This window comes from Pteronotus mesoamericanus, unplaced genomic scaffold (assembly GCF_021234165.1).
Source record: "Pteronotus mesoamericanus isolate MK-2021 breed Mesoamerican mustached bat unplaced genomic scaffold, CSHL_Meso_final contig_221, whole genome shotgun sequence".
In the NCBI taxonomy this organism is placed as follows: domain Eukaryota; kingdom Metazoa; phylum Chordata; class Mammalia; order Chiroptera; family Mormoopidae; genus Pteronotus; species Pteronotus mesoamericanus.
This window is the reverse complement of record NW_026555092.1, coordinates 15976881-15991045: the sequence shown is the minus strand read 5'-3', so window position 1 is coordinate 15991045 and position 14165 is coordinate 15976881. Positions and strand designations below refer to the sequence as shown.

The window sequence follows — 14165 nt, the reverse complement described above, 5'->3', positions numbered from 1 at the left end:
GTCAGCATAAGCTAATCAGGATTAAATTAGTTGATTAGTTTGTAAAAATCAGTTGCATTCTTATTTAACAAATGGTTTGAAAATAAAAATTTTAAAAGATGATAGCAATAAGGTTACAATATACTTAGAAAATGTTAGTAAAAAGCGTGAGTTTTTTTTAGAGTAAATTTTAAAATGTATATTAAGGAATACTTAACAAATGGAAAATGCTCTCATGTTTATGGATGGGAAGGTTCAATATTATACATACAAAGATTATTTTTCTAAAATTAATCTATAAATTCATTGGAATTCCAGTCAAAATCCAAACAGGGTTTTTCTGGGAAACTTGAAAATCCAATTCTAAAATTCATATGAAAGATCAAGGATAAAGAATAGCCAAAACAATATTGAAGAATGACAAAATAGGGGCACATTTTCTTTCAGATACTATTTAATGACACAATGTTATTGGATAGAATCAGACAGTAAAACCAGGGTAATAGAACACAGTGTACAACACTTTTTTATAAACTTTACCATTGCAGTTACACTGCAGTTGGGGGTGGGGGAGTGGGAAGGAGAGGGAACACTGCTGTAGAGAATATGCAATGTTAAAATCACTTTGGAAGGCAATGTAACAATATTTAATAAAGCAAAAGACATGTGTATCTATCCTATAATCCAATAATTTTACTCCTAGGTGTATATCCTAAAGAAACCCTTCCACATGTATACAAAGAAACAAGTACAAGAATGGTCCTTAAGATTTTGAAACAGTTGGAAAAACCTTAAATTTCCATCAAAAGAATGAATGAATTGTGATGTATACATATAATGGAATACTGTTAGCAGTTAAAATGAACTGGAGCTACATTTATCAACATGGATAAATTTCAAAAACATAATGTCAAACAAACTTATAGAATGATATGTACAGCATAATATTATTTATCTAAAATTTTAAAATATGCAGATAGATATGTACATATATAGTAAAATATAAAAACATGCCTGGGGAATGGGAGAGAGGAAGAGCACAAAAGGAGCTTCAACTGTATCTGTTACCTTTTACTTTAAAAAATACTGAAGCAAAGATGTCACAATGTTAGGATTAATAAAGTAATTCTTTAATATTCTTTGAAATTCATTTGAAAGAAAGACTAAATCTCCATTATAAATCTTAGATAGCAGTCCCTTTTTAATCATCCAAATGAGGTAGCAGTCTTTTGGCATACATCGCCTCTCTCTCTGTGTCTATATCTACATATCTCTGTTTCTCATCTAGGAACCACCATCACCGTCCCACAACTTCTTCAAAATGGGGATGAAGCTAGAAGCTGTGGACAGGAAGAACCCTCATTTCATTTGCCCAGCCACTATTGGGGAGGTGCGGGGCTCAGAGGTGCTTGTCACTTTTGATGGGTGGCGAGGGGCCTTTGACTACTGGTGCCGCTTCGACTCCCGAGACATCTTCCCTGTGGGCTGGTGTTCCTTGACTGGAGACAACCTACAGCCACCTGGCACTAAAGGTAAAGGCTCATCTATGAGTTCTTGAAATCAGGACCCACGCTGATTATGGAGATTACCTAGATCTCTCATGGTCAGCATGTCTCCACCCATAAACCTCACTAGTAGACAGAGGAGGACCCAAGGGCAAGCAACTTAGGTAAAAACTAAAGTCTACCTGAGATTAATTAGAAACAGTAAAAATAAAATGTCAAATGAAGGTAGGCATGGAGTTTGTGATAAAGCTAATAATTCCTTTCTCTAAATATCTTGGTTTATTCTCAGGCAGCTAGATTCTTATCTTTTACTTTTGTTTCTAACCTATTTCAGAGTTTGAGTAGTGTCGTTCTCAAGGTGCACAGCTTTAGGGCCTTTTATATGTGCTGGTGTAGCACTGTGTTATAAAAATACTTGAGAACCACTGTAGCAGAATGGAAAAAGCATGGGCTTTGCAGGAAGCTAGACTTAGGTTTGAGTTCCAACTGTGTGACTTGGGTCAGTTAGTTCACCTCTCTAAACCTCAAATTCCTCATCTGTAAAAGAATACCTACCTACTTCATACAGTTATTGTTAGGAATAAATGAGATTCATGTGTAAGTAGCTTACATAATATCTGGCAAAAAGTAAGTGCTAAACAAATGTTTTTATTGTATTATTGCTGCTATTATAGTAATTATATATTATATTTATTATAATTGCATTATTACTATCATTATACTATTATTATAAAAATAGCCACTACCAATGAGAGAAAATATATATAAAGGGCTAAAATAGTACCACAGAGTAATTAAACAGCAAATGGTATTTCTAATGATGATAGTGTTGGAAATTATCCAAGATAGGGTTTGAGATAGATAGCTGCTCTTAATAAAGGAAATAATACAAATCTTATCCCCTTAAGTCTAAAAGTAGTGATGAGTCTGGGGGAAAAGAAAGTCATCCTTTTAATTGTCTGTGGGTCTTTCCTTAACCTTTATTGGATTCATTCATCGAATTAGCCAACTATTTATTGAGCACCTAATTTTGAACCAGACTGAGGACACAGCAGTTAGAAAGGTACACAACATTCATGCCCTCATGCCATTCTACTGGTATGAGATAGTAAACATTTAAATCAAGTAATTGCCCTGGCTGATGTGGCTCAGTGGATTGAGTGCCAGCTGTGAACCAAAGGGTCACTGGTTCAATTCCCAGTCAGGGCACATGCCTGGGTTGCAGGCCAGGTCCCCAGTAGGGGGCACGCAAGAGGCAACCACACATTGATGTTTCTCTACCTCTCTTTCTCCCTCCCTTCCCCTCTCTCTAAAAATAAATAAATAAGACATTTTAAATAAATAAATAAATAAATCAAGTAATCAACAGGGTGATTTCAGATATACAATTTCTCCTAAGGAAATAAAGTATGATAAGATAGTGGCAGTGAAGATATGATTGTGAAGGGAGCTTTTTGTTTAACAGCTTCATGAAAGTAGAAAGCAAAATAAATGGCATATACTTAAAGTATACAATCTGAAAAGTTTTGACATATGTCTGCATCCATGAAAACATCACTGTAATCAAGACAATGAATATACCCATCATCCCCCAAAATTTCCTTGTTCCTCTTTGTGAAGGGAAGCTTCTTTAGATACAATGTCTTTTAAAGAAAATTTGTCTGAAAAGGTGATGTTTGAATTGAATGATGAGAAGGAGCCATTCAAGGAAAGAAAATTCCAAGCAGTCATTTCCACTCATAGGTACTGTATATACCCAAGAGAATAGAAAACATCTGTCCACACAAAAATGTATGCTGGGGCACACATACCAGTGGTGTTGAGAATGCCTGCTCCAGTTACATAGAGTGCACCATGTGACAGGCAGAGTGGCACAACCTGAAACAGGACTTTGTGAGCCAGAGTGGGAATTTGGATTTTATTATAAACGTAGTAGGGAATCGTTAGAGGATACTATAAAGGGGGTATGACAAAGCTGATTTACTTTTTAAAAATCACTTGCACTTACATCCTGAATACAAAGGAACACATAACTCAACAGTAAAAACAAAACAAAACAAAAAACAAAAAAACCCAGCCCTGGCTGGTGTGGCTTAGTGGTTGGATCTCTGTCCCGTAACCAAAAAGTTACAGGTTTGATTCCCAGTCAGGGCACATACCTAGGTTGTGGTTCTCCCCCAGTTTGGGGGAAAATTTTAAAAAACCACAACCCAGTTTTTAAGAAATGGGCAAAGGATTTGAATGGCCAATAAGTACTTGAAAAGATTCTCAACATCATTAGTTAATAGGAAAATGTAAATCAAAGCCACAATGAGACACTGAGACATCACTTCACATCCATGGGTATGGCTGTAATCAAAACGTGGAGATGTTGGAGCTTTTGTACATTGCTAATAAGACTGTAAAATGCTATTGCCACTATGGGAACAGTTTGGAAGTTACTCAAAATATTAAACATAGAGTTATCTGTGACCCGCAGTTACACTTGTGGATATGTGCCCAGGAGAATAGAAAACATAAGTCCACACAGAAATGTGTCATGAATGTTCAAGTCAGCATTATTTGTTCCAGCCAAAAAAAATGAAATAACCCAAATATTTAACCTCTAATGAATAGATAAGTAAAATGTGGTATATCCATATAAAATAGTATTTTGGCAATAAAAAGGAATGAAGTACTGATATATACAACATACATGTATCTTAAAGACATTATGGTAAATGAAAAAAGCCAGTCACAAAAGACCACAGATCGTATAATTGCATTTATATGAAATGTCTAGAATAGGCAAAAACATAGAGACAAAAATTAGTGGTTGTCAGGGGCTAGGGGGAGGGGGAATAACTAACAGGTATGGGGTTTCTTTTTGCGATGATGAATACATTCTAAAATTAAATAGGGATGATGTTTGCACAATTTTGAATTATACACTTTAAAAGGGTAAATTTTATGGTATGTAAATTATATGTCAATAAAGCTGTGATTTAGAAAATCACTTGGGTTGCTCTGTGGGGAATGGGTTGTACTGTGGTATGTCTGGAGAAAAAAAAGACAAGGGTGGCTTATATTAGGTTGGTGGCACTGAGATGGGGGGTTAGGGAAATGAGGTGTACATCTTGCATCAGGAAAGTGCTACTACTCCTCTATATGCTTCAGGAAACAAGTGCTCTGGGGTTGGTGTAAGAAATCCATTGCCATCCCTCTGCAGGCCCTGTGATATATCTCTGTGGAAGCAGCAAAAAGAGAAGTGCCTTGGAAGTAGTAGTGGAACCATTTTTGTTTACTTGAGACTAAAACGCAATAAGCCTTGTTGATCCAGGCTATATTCAGTGAGGCTTATTTTCTCACTTTCTTGCCTAGAGAACTCTTATTTTGATTGGTGAATCTCTTAACAGCAGTCACGCAGTTCTCAAGAGCCAGAAAAGCTGAGTGAGAGTCTCTGTGTCCAAGAATTGCTGGACATGCATTCCTTTCTGACTGCACACCATGCTGATAAGAAATATGACTCACTGTGTGGTTGATGCTTCCAGAGGTATTTGCTGACTGTTTTCCTCTCCAATTCTGTTTGTCTCTGGAGATCTTAGATTTTTCTAACAGTGATAACCAGAGGACCAGCCTCAGTAGATAGAAAGAGACCTTCTTCCACCACTTGGCAATTCCAGACCAGATCCTTCAGTCATCCTCATTCCAGCAGCCAGATTGTCTCTTATAACAATTTACTCCTTCCCTACCCCATACTCACAGTAGGTTCTGTAATGTAACTTTCAGTAATAGCAGAACTTCAGCCATCTCAGTGTCCTGGCTAAGAAGAAAGTGATACAATGTGGAAAAAATGTGATTACTCATTTCTTTTTACAGAACAAGATGTTCTCTGTATATGTAAGCTTGTTCTCTTTGAGATCATGAGATCTCCTTCTTTTCTACCTTCGGATCATTAGTGTGTAAATATGAAAAATTGACAGTAATATGAAATTGTTTCTTGCTTGCAGTACGTAGGAAAAAATACAAATGTCCCATTAATGTTCTTTTACACACGTTATTTATTTTATCTTCCTGGTAACTCTGAGCTAGATATAATTATTTTGGGGTACATTTTATTTATGAGAAAAGTGAAGTTCAGAGGATTAAATGATTTGACTTTGTTGATATCCGAGTCTAGAGGGGAGGCCGTGGTGATCTTTCAGTAGGACCAGCTGTCAGGGCCATCACTTTGAGCCACACTGCCCTCACACTTCTCCCCTCTACTCTCCCCATTCTCCTCTGGGCTCTCTTTAAAGCTTCATTTCAGACCCTGGATCTTGACTTCCAGACCCTGATACGAAATAAGAAAGAAGCAGTGTAGTGTAATATTAGAGCATTGAACTGGGGGTCTAATCCCAACTGGACCACAAACTTGCTTTATGTCTTTGAACAAGTCATTACAAATGTGAGAGGTTGAACTAGATGATCCCTAAGGGCCTTTGCACCCCTGTAATACTGTATAGTTTCCTGATCTTGGGGAGGGGTAACAAACAGGTGACTCCTACTTGATTCTAGATCCCTCAGCCCACTTACCACCTAGCTCTGCCCTCCACCCATGTAGAGCTCTGCTTTTAATAGGGGGCTCCTGAATGCCAGCTGTTTCTCTTTTGCTAAGCCAAGATCCCTTTTAGCTTCTAAACTCCTGGGGCCAAGCCAACTTTGATGGACAGTAAATACCAACCTTGTAACTAATCCAGGTACTTGGTTATAAAAGGCAGAAGCTTTTCCTTTATGTCCTTTTTTTTTTTTAGCTCATCACTTTTTGTCTGTGTGACTTAAAAGTGAAAGAGAGGCATGTGTCACTTTTTAAATATAAAGTAAAAAATAAATAAAATAAACAAATAAAAAGTTCAATCTCCTTGACATAGTCATTAATGCTAATTGGGCCTTTAGCCATCGTAATAATCCGTTTAACTCCCCCTTGCTCTGATTTCAGGCTGAGGAAGCCAGTTTCATATTTTAGTTTAGCTTCTTATGTAATCTTACAACAGTAAGAGAACATGAGATCCAAGCTATACTTCGTATTTATGCTTTTATTGTAAATCTATTGCATTCTGGATTATACATAAATCTTTTGTGACTTCATACAGTGTAAGCTGGATCTGGCTGCTCTCTATATGCTGTTACAAATGGGGAGTCCGACAGAAGTGCTGAGCATGCCTATTGGAGTAAACGGTCAGCCAGGCCTCCTTTACCCTTTCAGTCTACCCTTTCTACCTGTGACATTGTACTTAGAGAAAAGAAAATTGGATTCATTGCTGTGCTGGATGTGTAGGGGTATTATCATGATCCAGAGAGTAAGAATGTGATGCTTAAAAACAAAACTATCAGAATCTCTCTTTTTCTTTTTTCTGTGAAACATTTTAAATGCATTTCCCTTAACAGCATATAAATCTACACTATAATCACTTTGCAACCTAGGTCAGAAAGAGGGTTGGTTAAACTGTAATCCTAAACTGTACAAGGAAGAACTAGGGTAGAAGCAAGGATAACACAACCAGTGCTAACCTGTGGGTAACAGCACGTAGGTCAACTGATGGACTGTCTAATTTTCTTCAGCCAGCTTTTCATTCAAGTTCTAACTCATCAAGTCACAACTAAGTGCTGGTCATTGGATCAATTGATAGGTATTCTGCCTTTAGAATTTACAGTTTTGTGAGCATACAGACCAATAGACAATTATAACTTTGTAGTAATAAAGTTCAAAAAAACCCCTAACCTGCATTGGAGAATTGGAAGTTGGAAATCAGGAGACTTCCAAGTAACATGACATCTAAGTTGAAACCAGAATAATGGGGACAGAGAGAAAGAGTTCTAGCTGGCAGAGGGAACATATGAGTGTTGGTCCAAGATGTAAAAAAAGAAAAATGTAGTCAAGGAACTCAAATATATTTAAATGACAATATGAAGGGTATAAGAAAAGGAAGGCACAGGAAACACACAGATCCAGATCCAGAGAGTAAGAATGTGATGCCTGTGATCATTTTAAGGATCCGGGTCTTTATCCCAAGAGCAAGGAGAACGATTGAATGAGCTTTCATTAGTGAAATTACAGGTCAGATTTGTGTTTTAGAAGGACCATTCTGGTAGCAGTGAAAGGACAGGTGACTTCCAGAAGCTGAAGGCAGAGATATGATTTAACAAGCCGTGATAGTGTTCCAGGTGAGATAGAGAATTGAGGCAGCAACATTGTGGTGATGAAGGTAAGATTGGGGGCATGATCTTTGAATAAAGGAGCCAGAATGTGAGTTCTTAAAGTTTATTTTAACACCCGTCACAACTATTAACAAGTAGCTTCCACTGTAACATGTAAAATAATGGCAGTTTTTGCAGTATAAGCATTAATAAGGGAGATAAAATTCTTCTTTCTGCCATGTCTAGAAAGTTAAGATTTATTTCTACCTGCAGTCCTTATTAAATGGAACTAATTTATTAACTTCAACTTTATAGCCCCAGCACTTGGCACATAGTTATTCAATAATATTTGCTGAGTGAAATATATCACATTATATTTTCTGATTACATTTCTAATATCATCTAAAGCTAATACTCAATTATATAAGTGAGAGTGCTACTGCAATTTTAATAGATTAAAAGTTATTTAAACTAATGTTTTCTTTTTCAAACTTTGGAAACGTTATAGCCAAAAATAAGAGTGGCAGGGGGCACTCATTTCCAGAGAGGTTCATCTCCAAGCCCAGATTCACCTACTTGTCTGTCACTAAACATATGTGCACCTCTATACCCGGACTACCCTCCCTCTTCCCTTCCACCCAACTTCTTTTTTTACTAAGCCACAACAAACAGGAGAATGTCCTATCTACAAGAAGCTCTGGGAACCAATATGCTCCTTTTGTCTCCTGAGAAGGTATGTTTCACTAACCATGTGAGAAAAAATGTGAGTACATTGGGTAATAAGTGAAACATTCTACTTGGCTACCTTCCCTTTTACTCTCTCAGATACACTAGTTCCAGGTCTTGCCTTTATTTAACATACCATTGCCTCCCTACACCCATGCACCCACGCATACAAATATCTCTGTCCTTATTTCAGCCTTGGCCTTGTATTCTATTCACATTTAGAAACTCTGGGCTTTACTCATCCATCTCTCCAACAATTAGCAGTGTTAGGCTCAGTAATAGAGAATGCTTCTTTTCCAGGTTGAGTGATTTAAATGAAAAATGGGTGTGCAATGAAGCCATGTAGCCTGCAGTGGATGTCCACTATCTGTTAGTTATATCTGATTTAAGGTGCCTAGACATCCCAGGAAAAGGGAACTGCACACACGCAGGCATCTTAAGTGCTCTATTTGGTCAGGAAAAATATATTTATGAGATGAGGTTTCTGCAATGAGCCAGAGCTCCCATAACAGGTTTTCTCTTATTTTGCACCCATGGTACACAAATAGAAATAGGAATATGAGAAATGAAATGAGTGGCACTAGGTTATGAAATGGGATCTGGGTTCCCTCGCTGATTCTAATTATATCTGCCCAAGGGACAAAAAAATTGTGTCTCATGCCTCCCTTTCAGCTTCCTTGAGCTGCCTCTTGGCTCTGCCCAGTTCTTTCTCCAGCCTTCCCCAACCACTGATGCCTGAGAATGGTAGCAGTTTTTCAGCATGTGTAATGAAACAGCTGGCCTCTTTCAAACTTCCTGGAAAAACAGCAAGGAGTAACTTAGGCAGTTTATAAATTTCACCAACCATACCTGCTGTTTCCTTGGGAATACTTAGATCCATGCAGTTTTTTTTGGCAAGCTCTTATTGTAACACTGACCGTGTGCCAGCACCAATACATCAACTTTCAAAGTCACCCATTTTAAATAAATATATGTGGTTCTTAGGAAAGTCATATTGGAAACCAGTAATATAAACTCTGTATTATAATATTTCCCCCCCTTAATTCCCTAGATGATTTTTGAGAAAATATTACAGTTATAAATGAGAATTTCTGAATATCAATAAATGACTAGAAGAAAAACAAAACATAAACATTCATGTATATCAAGAAGATGAGGGGAACCTGGCAAACTCTTAAAGAAAAAAAAGAAGATTATGAAGGTGATATGGTAAGAAGGCAGGAGTTTGTAAGATTTTAATATTCATTATCTTATGCTAAGGAAATATTCATTGTCTTATGCTAAGGAACACAAGGAAATGTGTTCATTTGACTGTGACTGACTACCAGGTGCTTCCTCACAATGTGCTTTCATGCTACCTCTTTCAGTAGCTTAGACTTGACCAGACACATACAGACTGTCATCTGAGAAGACATAGCCCTCTACTTGTTGAAATTACTCTTGAATCCTCTTAATTATTGCCCCAGACAGCTAGGGCCAGTCACTCTTTTGAGTTTCAATAATATGAGGTTTTTGAAGTTGGCTTGTGGTCCCATTGTGATGATTTTATTATCCCTCTGTTTTCCCAGTCTGTACAAATTGATCAGCCTAAGAAGACTCCAGGAAAACATGAAATGTCTTTATAATTCAGAGGTCCTCTATTCATGCTGTAGCAATAAGGGTCAAGAGGGAAAAAAGGAGCTAGATATGGAGAACTGAAAGTGTTAATTAAGTTAGACAGGAGCAGAAGGCAACCAATGCTTTATTAAATGAACTGGAATTTAGGAGAATGGAGTTTCAGCCTTGGCATCAGCCCAGCTGGCAGCACATAGCTGAACCCAGCCAAGCTGAGCAAAGCTAATAAAGAACACATCCTCCAAATTACTATGCCGAGGCCAATGATACACTGCTATGAATGAAAACAAGACCCCAGTCCAGGAAACTGATAAGCCAAATGGGTTTCCCCTGTTCTTTTTTTTATTTTCCATGGTTTATGTCCTATGTTGTATAGATACAGATACATACAGACATGTGTGCACATACATACACACACACACACACACACACACACACACACACACACACACAAACTGGGCTTGCTTATATTTTATGAATCCATATCCAGATCCATATGCTGTGTTGTGGCTGCAGAGAAGAGACATCTTTTTTTTTTTTCATTGTTCAAATACATTTGTCTCTATTTTCCCACCACCACTTTCCCCTGCTCCTCTTCCCACCCAATCCTTTTCCACTTTGGCTTTGTCCATGGGTCCCATATACATGTTCCTTAACTTGACCCTTCCCTTTCCCTGCACCCCTGCCCCCCTCGCTTCTGTCTTGATTCTGTTGGTTTCTTTTGTCTTTCAGTGTTGCTGGTTATATTTTCCTTGCTTGTTTGTTTTGTTGATTAAGTTCCACTTATAGGTGAGATCATAGGGTATTTGTCTTTCGCCCCCTGGCTTATTTCACTTAGCATCATGCTCTCCAGTTCCATCCACGCTCTCACGAAGGGTAGTAGCTCTTTCTGCTGCGTAGTATTCCACCGTGTAAATGTACCGTAGTTTTTTGATCCACTCATTTACTGATAGGCACTTAGGTTGCTTCCAGCACTTGGCTGTTGTAAATTGTGCTGCTGTGACCATTGGGGTGCATAGGTTCTTTTGAATTGGTGTTTCGGGATTCTTAGGGTATAATCCCAGCAGTGGAATTGCTGCGTCAAAAGGCAGTTCCATTTTTAGCTTTTTGAGGAAATTCCGAACTGTTTTCACAGTGGCTGCACCAGTCTGCATTCCCACCAACAGCATACTTAGGGTTCCCTTTTCTCCACAGCCTTGCCAGTACCCATTGTTTGTTGATCTGTTTATGATGGCCATTCTGACTGGTGTGAAATGGTATCTCATTGTGGTTTTAATTTGCATTTCTCTGATGGCTAGTGATGCAGAGCATCCTTTCATATGTCTCTGGGCCGAGAGGAAACATCTGATAATGAATTATTTTGGGCAACTAAGACTCCTAAGTAAGGATTATTGGAGAAACCTAGAAATCAGCAGTATCCTGATGCCCCTTGCTGTTATAACTAGGCACACTTAGTTCTTTATCATCATTCATTTGAGGATATGTTCTTGTTTTGTTGGTTGATTTAAGGGTGATATAGTGGAAAGAACATGAACTTTGGAGACCGCATGATTCAGATTCAAATCCTAGCTTCAGCTATGTGTTCTTTGGCAAGTTTTTTAACCTCTATGAGTTCACTTTCATCTTTAAAATATCCAAGTGTTCTTTTTTCTTCTTCTTCTGATTCATTGTTTTTTGCTTCCTTATTTTCCAAATCATTGGTTTGATTATGAGCTTCATCCAGTCTACTGTTGTTTCCCTGTAAATTGTTCTTTATTTTAATTAATGTATCCTTTGTTTCTGAGTGGATCTTCTTTGTGCTACTGAGGTCCTCACTAAGTTTCTTGAGCATCCTTATTACCAGTGTTTTGAACTCTGCACCTGATAGATTGCTTATCTCCATTTCGTTTAGTTCTCTTTCTGGAGTTTTGATTTGTTCTTTCATTTGGGTCATGTTTCTTTGTCTCATCGTTTTGGCAGCCTCCCTGTGTTTGTTTATATGTATTATGTAGCTGATATGACTCCCCGCCTTGGTAGTGTGGCCTAATGTAGTAGGTGTCCTGTAGGGCCCAGTTGCACAGCCTCCCATATCACCCACGGTACTCAAGATGCCCCCTTCGTGTGAGCTGAGTACACCTTCCTCTTGTAGATGAGCTTTGGTTGCTTTTGGCAGGTCAATGGGAGGGATTTACCCAGGACAGTGTAAGCAGCCTCTGAGACAACTTCTAGCATTCCAATCTCGCCTTCTGACCCTTCTGCCTAAAACACTCTGCCCTAGATCCTCACATGACCAATTCCTTCTTGTCATGCTAGTCTCAGCTCAAATTTCCCTTTCTCAAAGAGCTTTTCTTGACCATCCCTCAATTATTCTCTATCAGATTGCTCTGTTTTATTTCTTTATCATGCTATCATAATTTGATATTATTTTTTCATTCATTTGTACTCCTGATTCATACTGTAGAGCCTAGCACATAATATAGTCTCAATACAGAATGTTAGTTGGATGAATGAATGAACAAATGAGTTAATAAATGGATCTTGAATTAGTAAGAGGAAAGCTGTATATTATCATGGAAAGAGCAAGGACTTTGGAGTTAGGCATCCTAGATTTAAATTCTAACCTTGCCTCATTACTTCTGTGTCCTTGGCCAAGTTACTCAAGTTTCAGTTGCTCATCTCTTAGAGATAATAATATATGATTTGTAGGCAGAACTTCAAAGCCTGTTGTTCTAACTGCCAGTATATACTGCTTCTTATGCACCTTAGTAAATTTTATCAGCACTAATTATTGTACACGCTGCCACTGCAAATAGTACAGCACCTCTTTTATAGTGCTCAATAAATACCATTTCCTTTTAAGCAAAATTAACTCCATCGTTAGGGGACACCCATGTGTAAACTACTTCCTTTCTCCATGCTTGGTTTTAGTGACATTATTTGTCATTGTTATATCCAAAGGAATAACGATTAGATACACACATATATGCACAGATCAGAAGTTTGTCAAGGAAGGAAGACCAGTTCTACACATCTTTATGTGCTATTACCCTGCCTTAGATATGCTCCTGCCTTTACATGAACCTCACCATTACTTTTTCCATACATAGGGAAATAGTACCAGCCCTAAGTCTCTTGTCAGAGTCTTTGTGTGTTTGAGCTGGAAGGTTCCTTAATGTAATATGGACTCTTCTCAAGCTAACTCCAGCATCTCTCTCTAACCTTACCTGTTTCTCTTTCCTATAGATTTAAGCCACTCAGAACTACACACAGCTCTTCATATAACCATGTTTTTTTTTACAGTTCCATGCCTCTCTACATACTGTCCCTTCTGAAGTACCCTTACCCTCTACCCTCACCCTTTTCCTAATGCAAGATCTGTTTGTTCTCAAATATTAGTTAAAATGTCACTTTGAAATCTTGCCTGACAAGTCTTGCTTTCCTATGTCCCTTGCCCTCTCTCTTTCCCTTGCAGAGTTAGTCACTTCCTTCTCCAGGTCCTTATAATTGTATAAGAACTTAGTCAAAGTATTGTTGATGAAGGATGTAATTCTGTCAGCCTTTATAGGATCAAAATATGTTGGAGAATATCCTGATCTTTCATCTGCCTCTGAAATAGGATAGTCATTAAACTATTTATTTACATTTGGAAAAATAAAAATAGATTGTGTTTAAATGACAAACTCAAAATCACACATAAGGTACAGAACTAGAATTAGATCCCTGGTCCCCTGGTATCACCCAGTTTTGGGCTTTGTTTTGTTTTGTTTTCAACCAGGATAATTAAGTTGGGATATGGCAGAACAGGGCTTCCTGGTGGGAGAAACTTTCAAATCTTGGAATCCCTCAGGATAGATAAAGAAATCCATTATTAAGAAGCTTTTAAATTAACACAAAACTTAACTTCAGTGCTGGCTACTCACATTTGACCTGCATACCCTGGTTTTTCAAAACCATTCAGTATAATTGGTTAGTTTCTTCTGTCTGGATCTTTCAGGCTAGAGAAAGCAATGCATTTGCTAGTTGGCATCACGGACTTTTGTGTCCAGCCTTAAGGGAAAAGAGAAGAAAAATTATTTTCTGACTATTAGCCAAGTAAAGGCATGTTCAGTTCTTGTTTTATATCTGTTTCCTTTTTTATTCCACAAACAGTGCTAGGTACCAATAAAGAACTCGGCACCTTGTCATGTGATGGCAGGAATTCGAAAG

The 14165-nt window shown here is 37.9% G+C and overlaps 1 protein-coding gene across 4 annotated transcripts in view; it reads left to right on the top strand.

The window, feature by feature from the left end:
• Positions 1 to 14165, top strand: part of SCMH1 (Scm polycomb group protein homolog 1) — a 143814-nt gene that overhangs the window by 81352 nt on the left and 48297 nt on the right. For all 4 annotated transcript variants that reach the window (XM_054572061.1, XM_054572062.1, XM_054572064.1 and 1 more), the window contains one exon: positions 1268 to 1511. In XM_054572061.1, coding sequence (XP_054428036.1) covers positions 1268 to 1511 — 244 coding nt within the window. The remainder of the gene's footprint in view (positions 1 to 1267; positions 1512 to 14165) is intronic.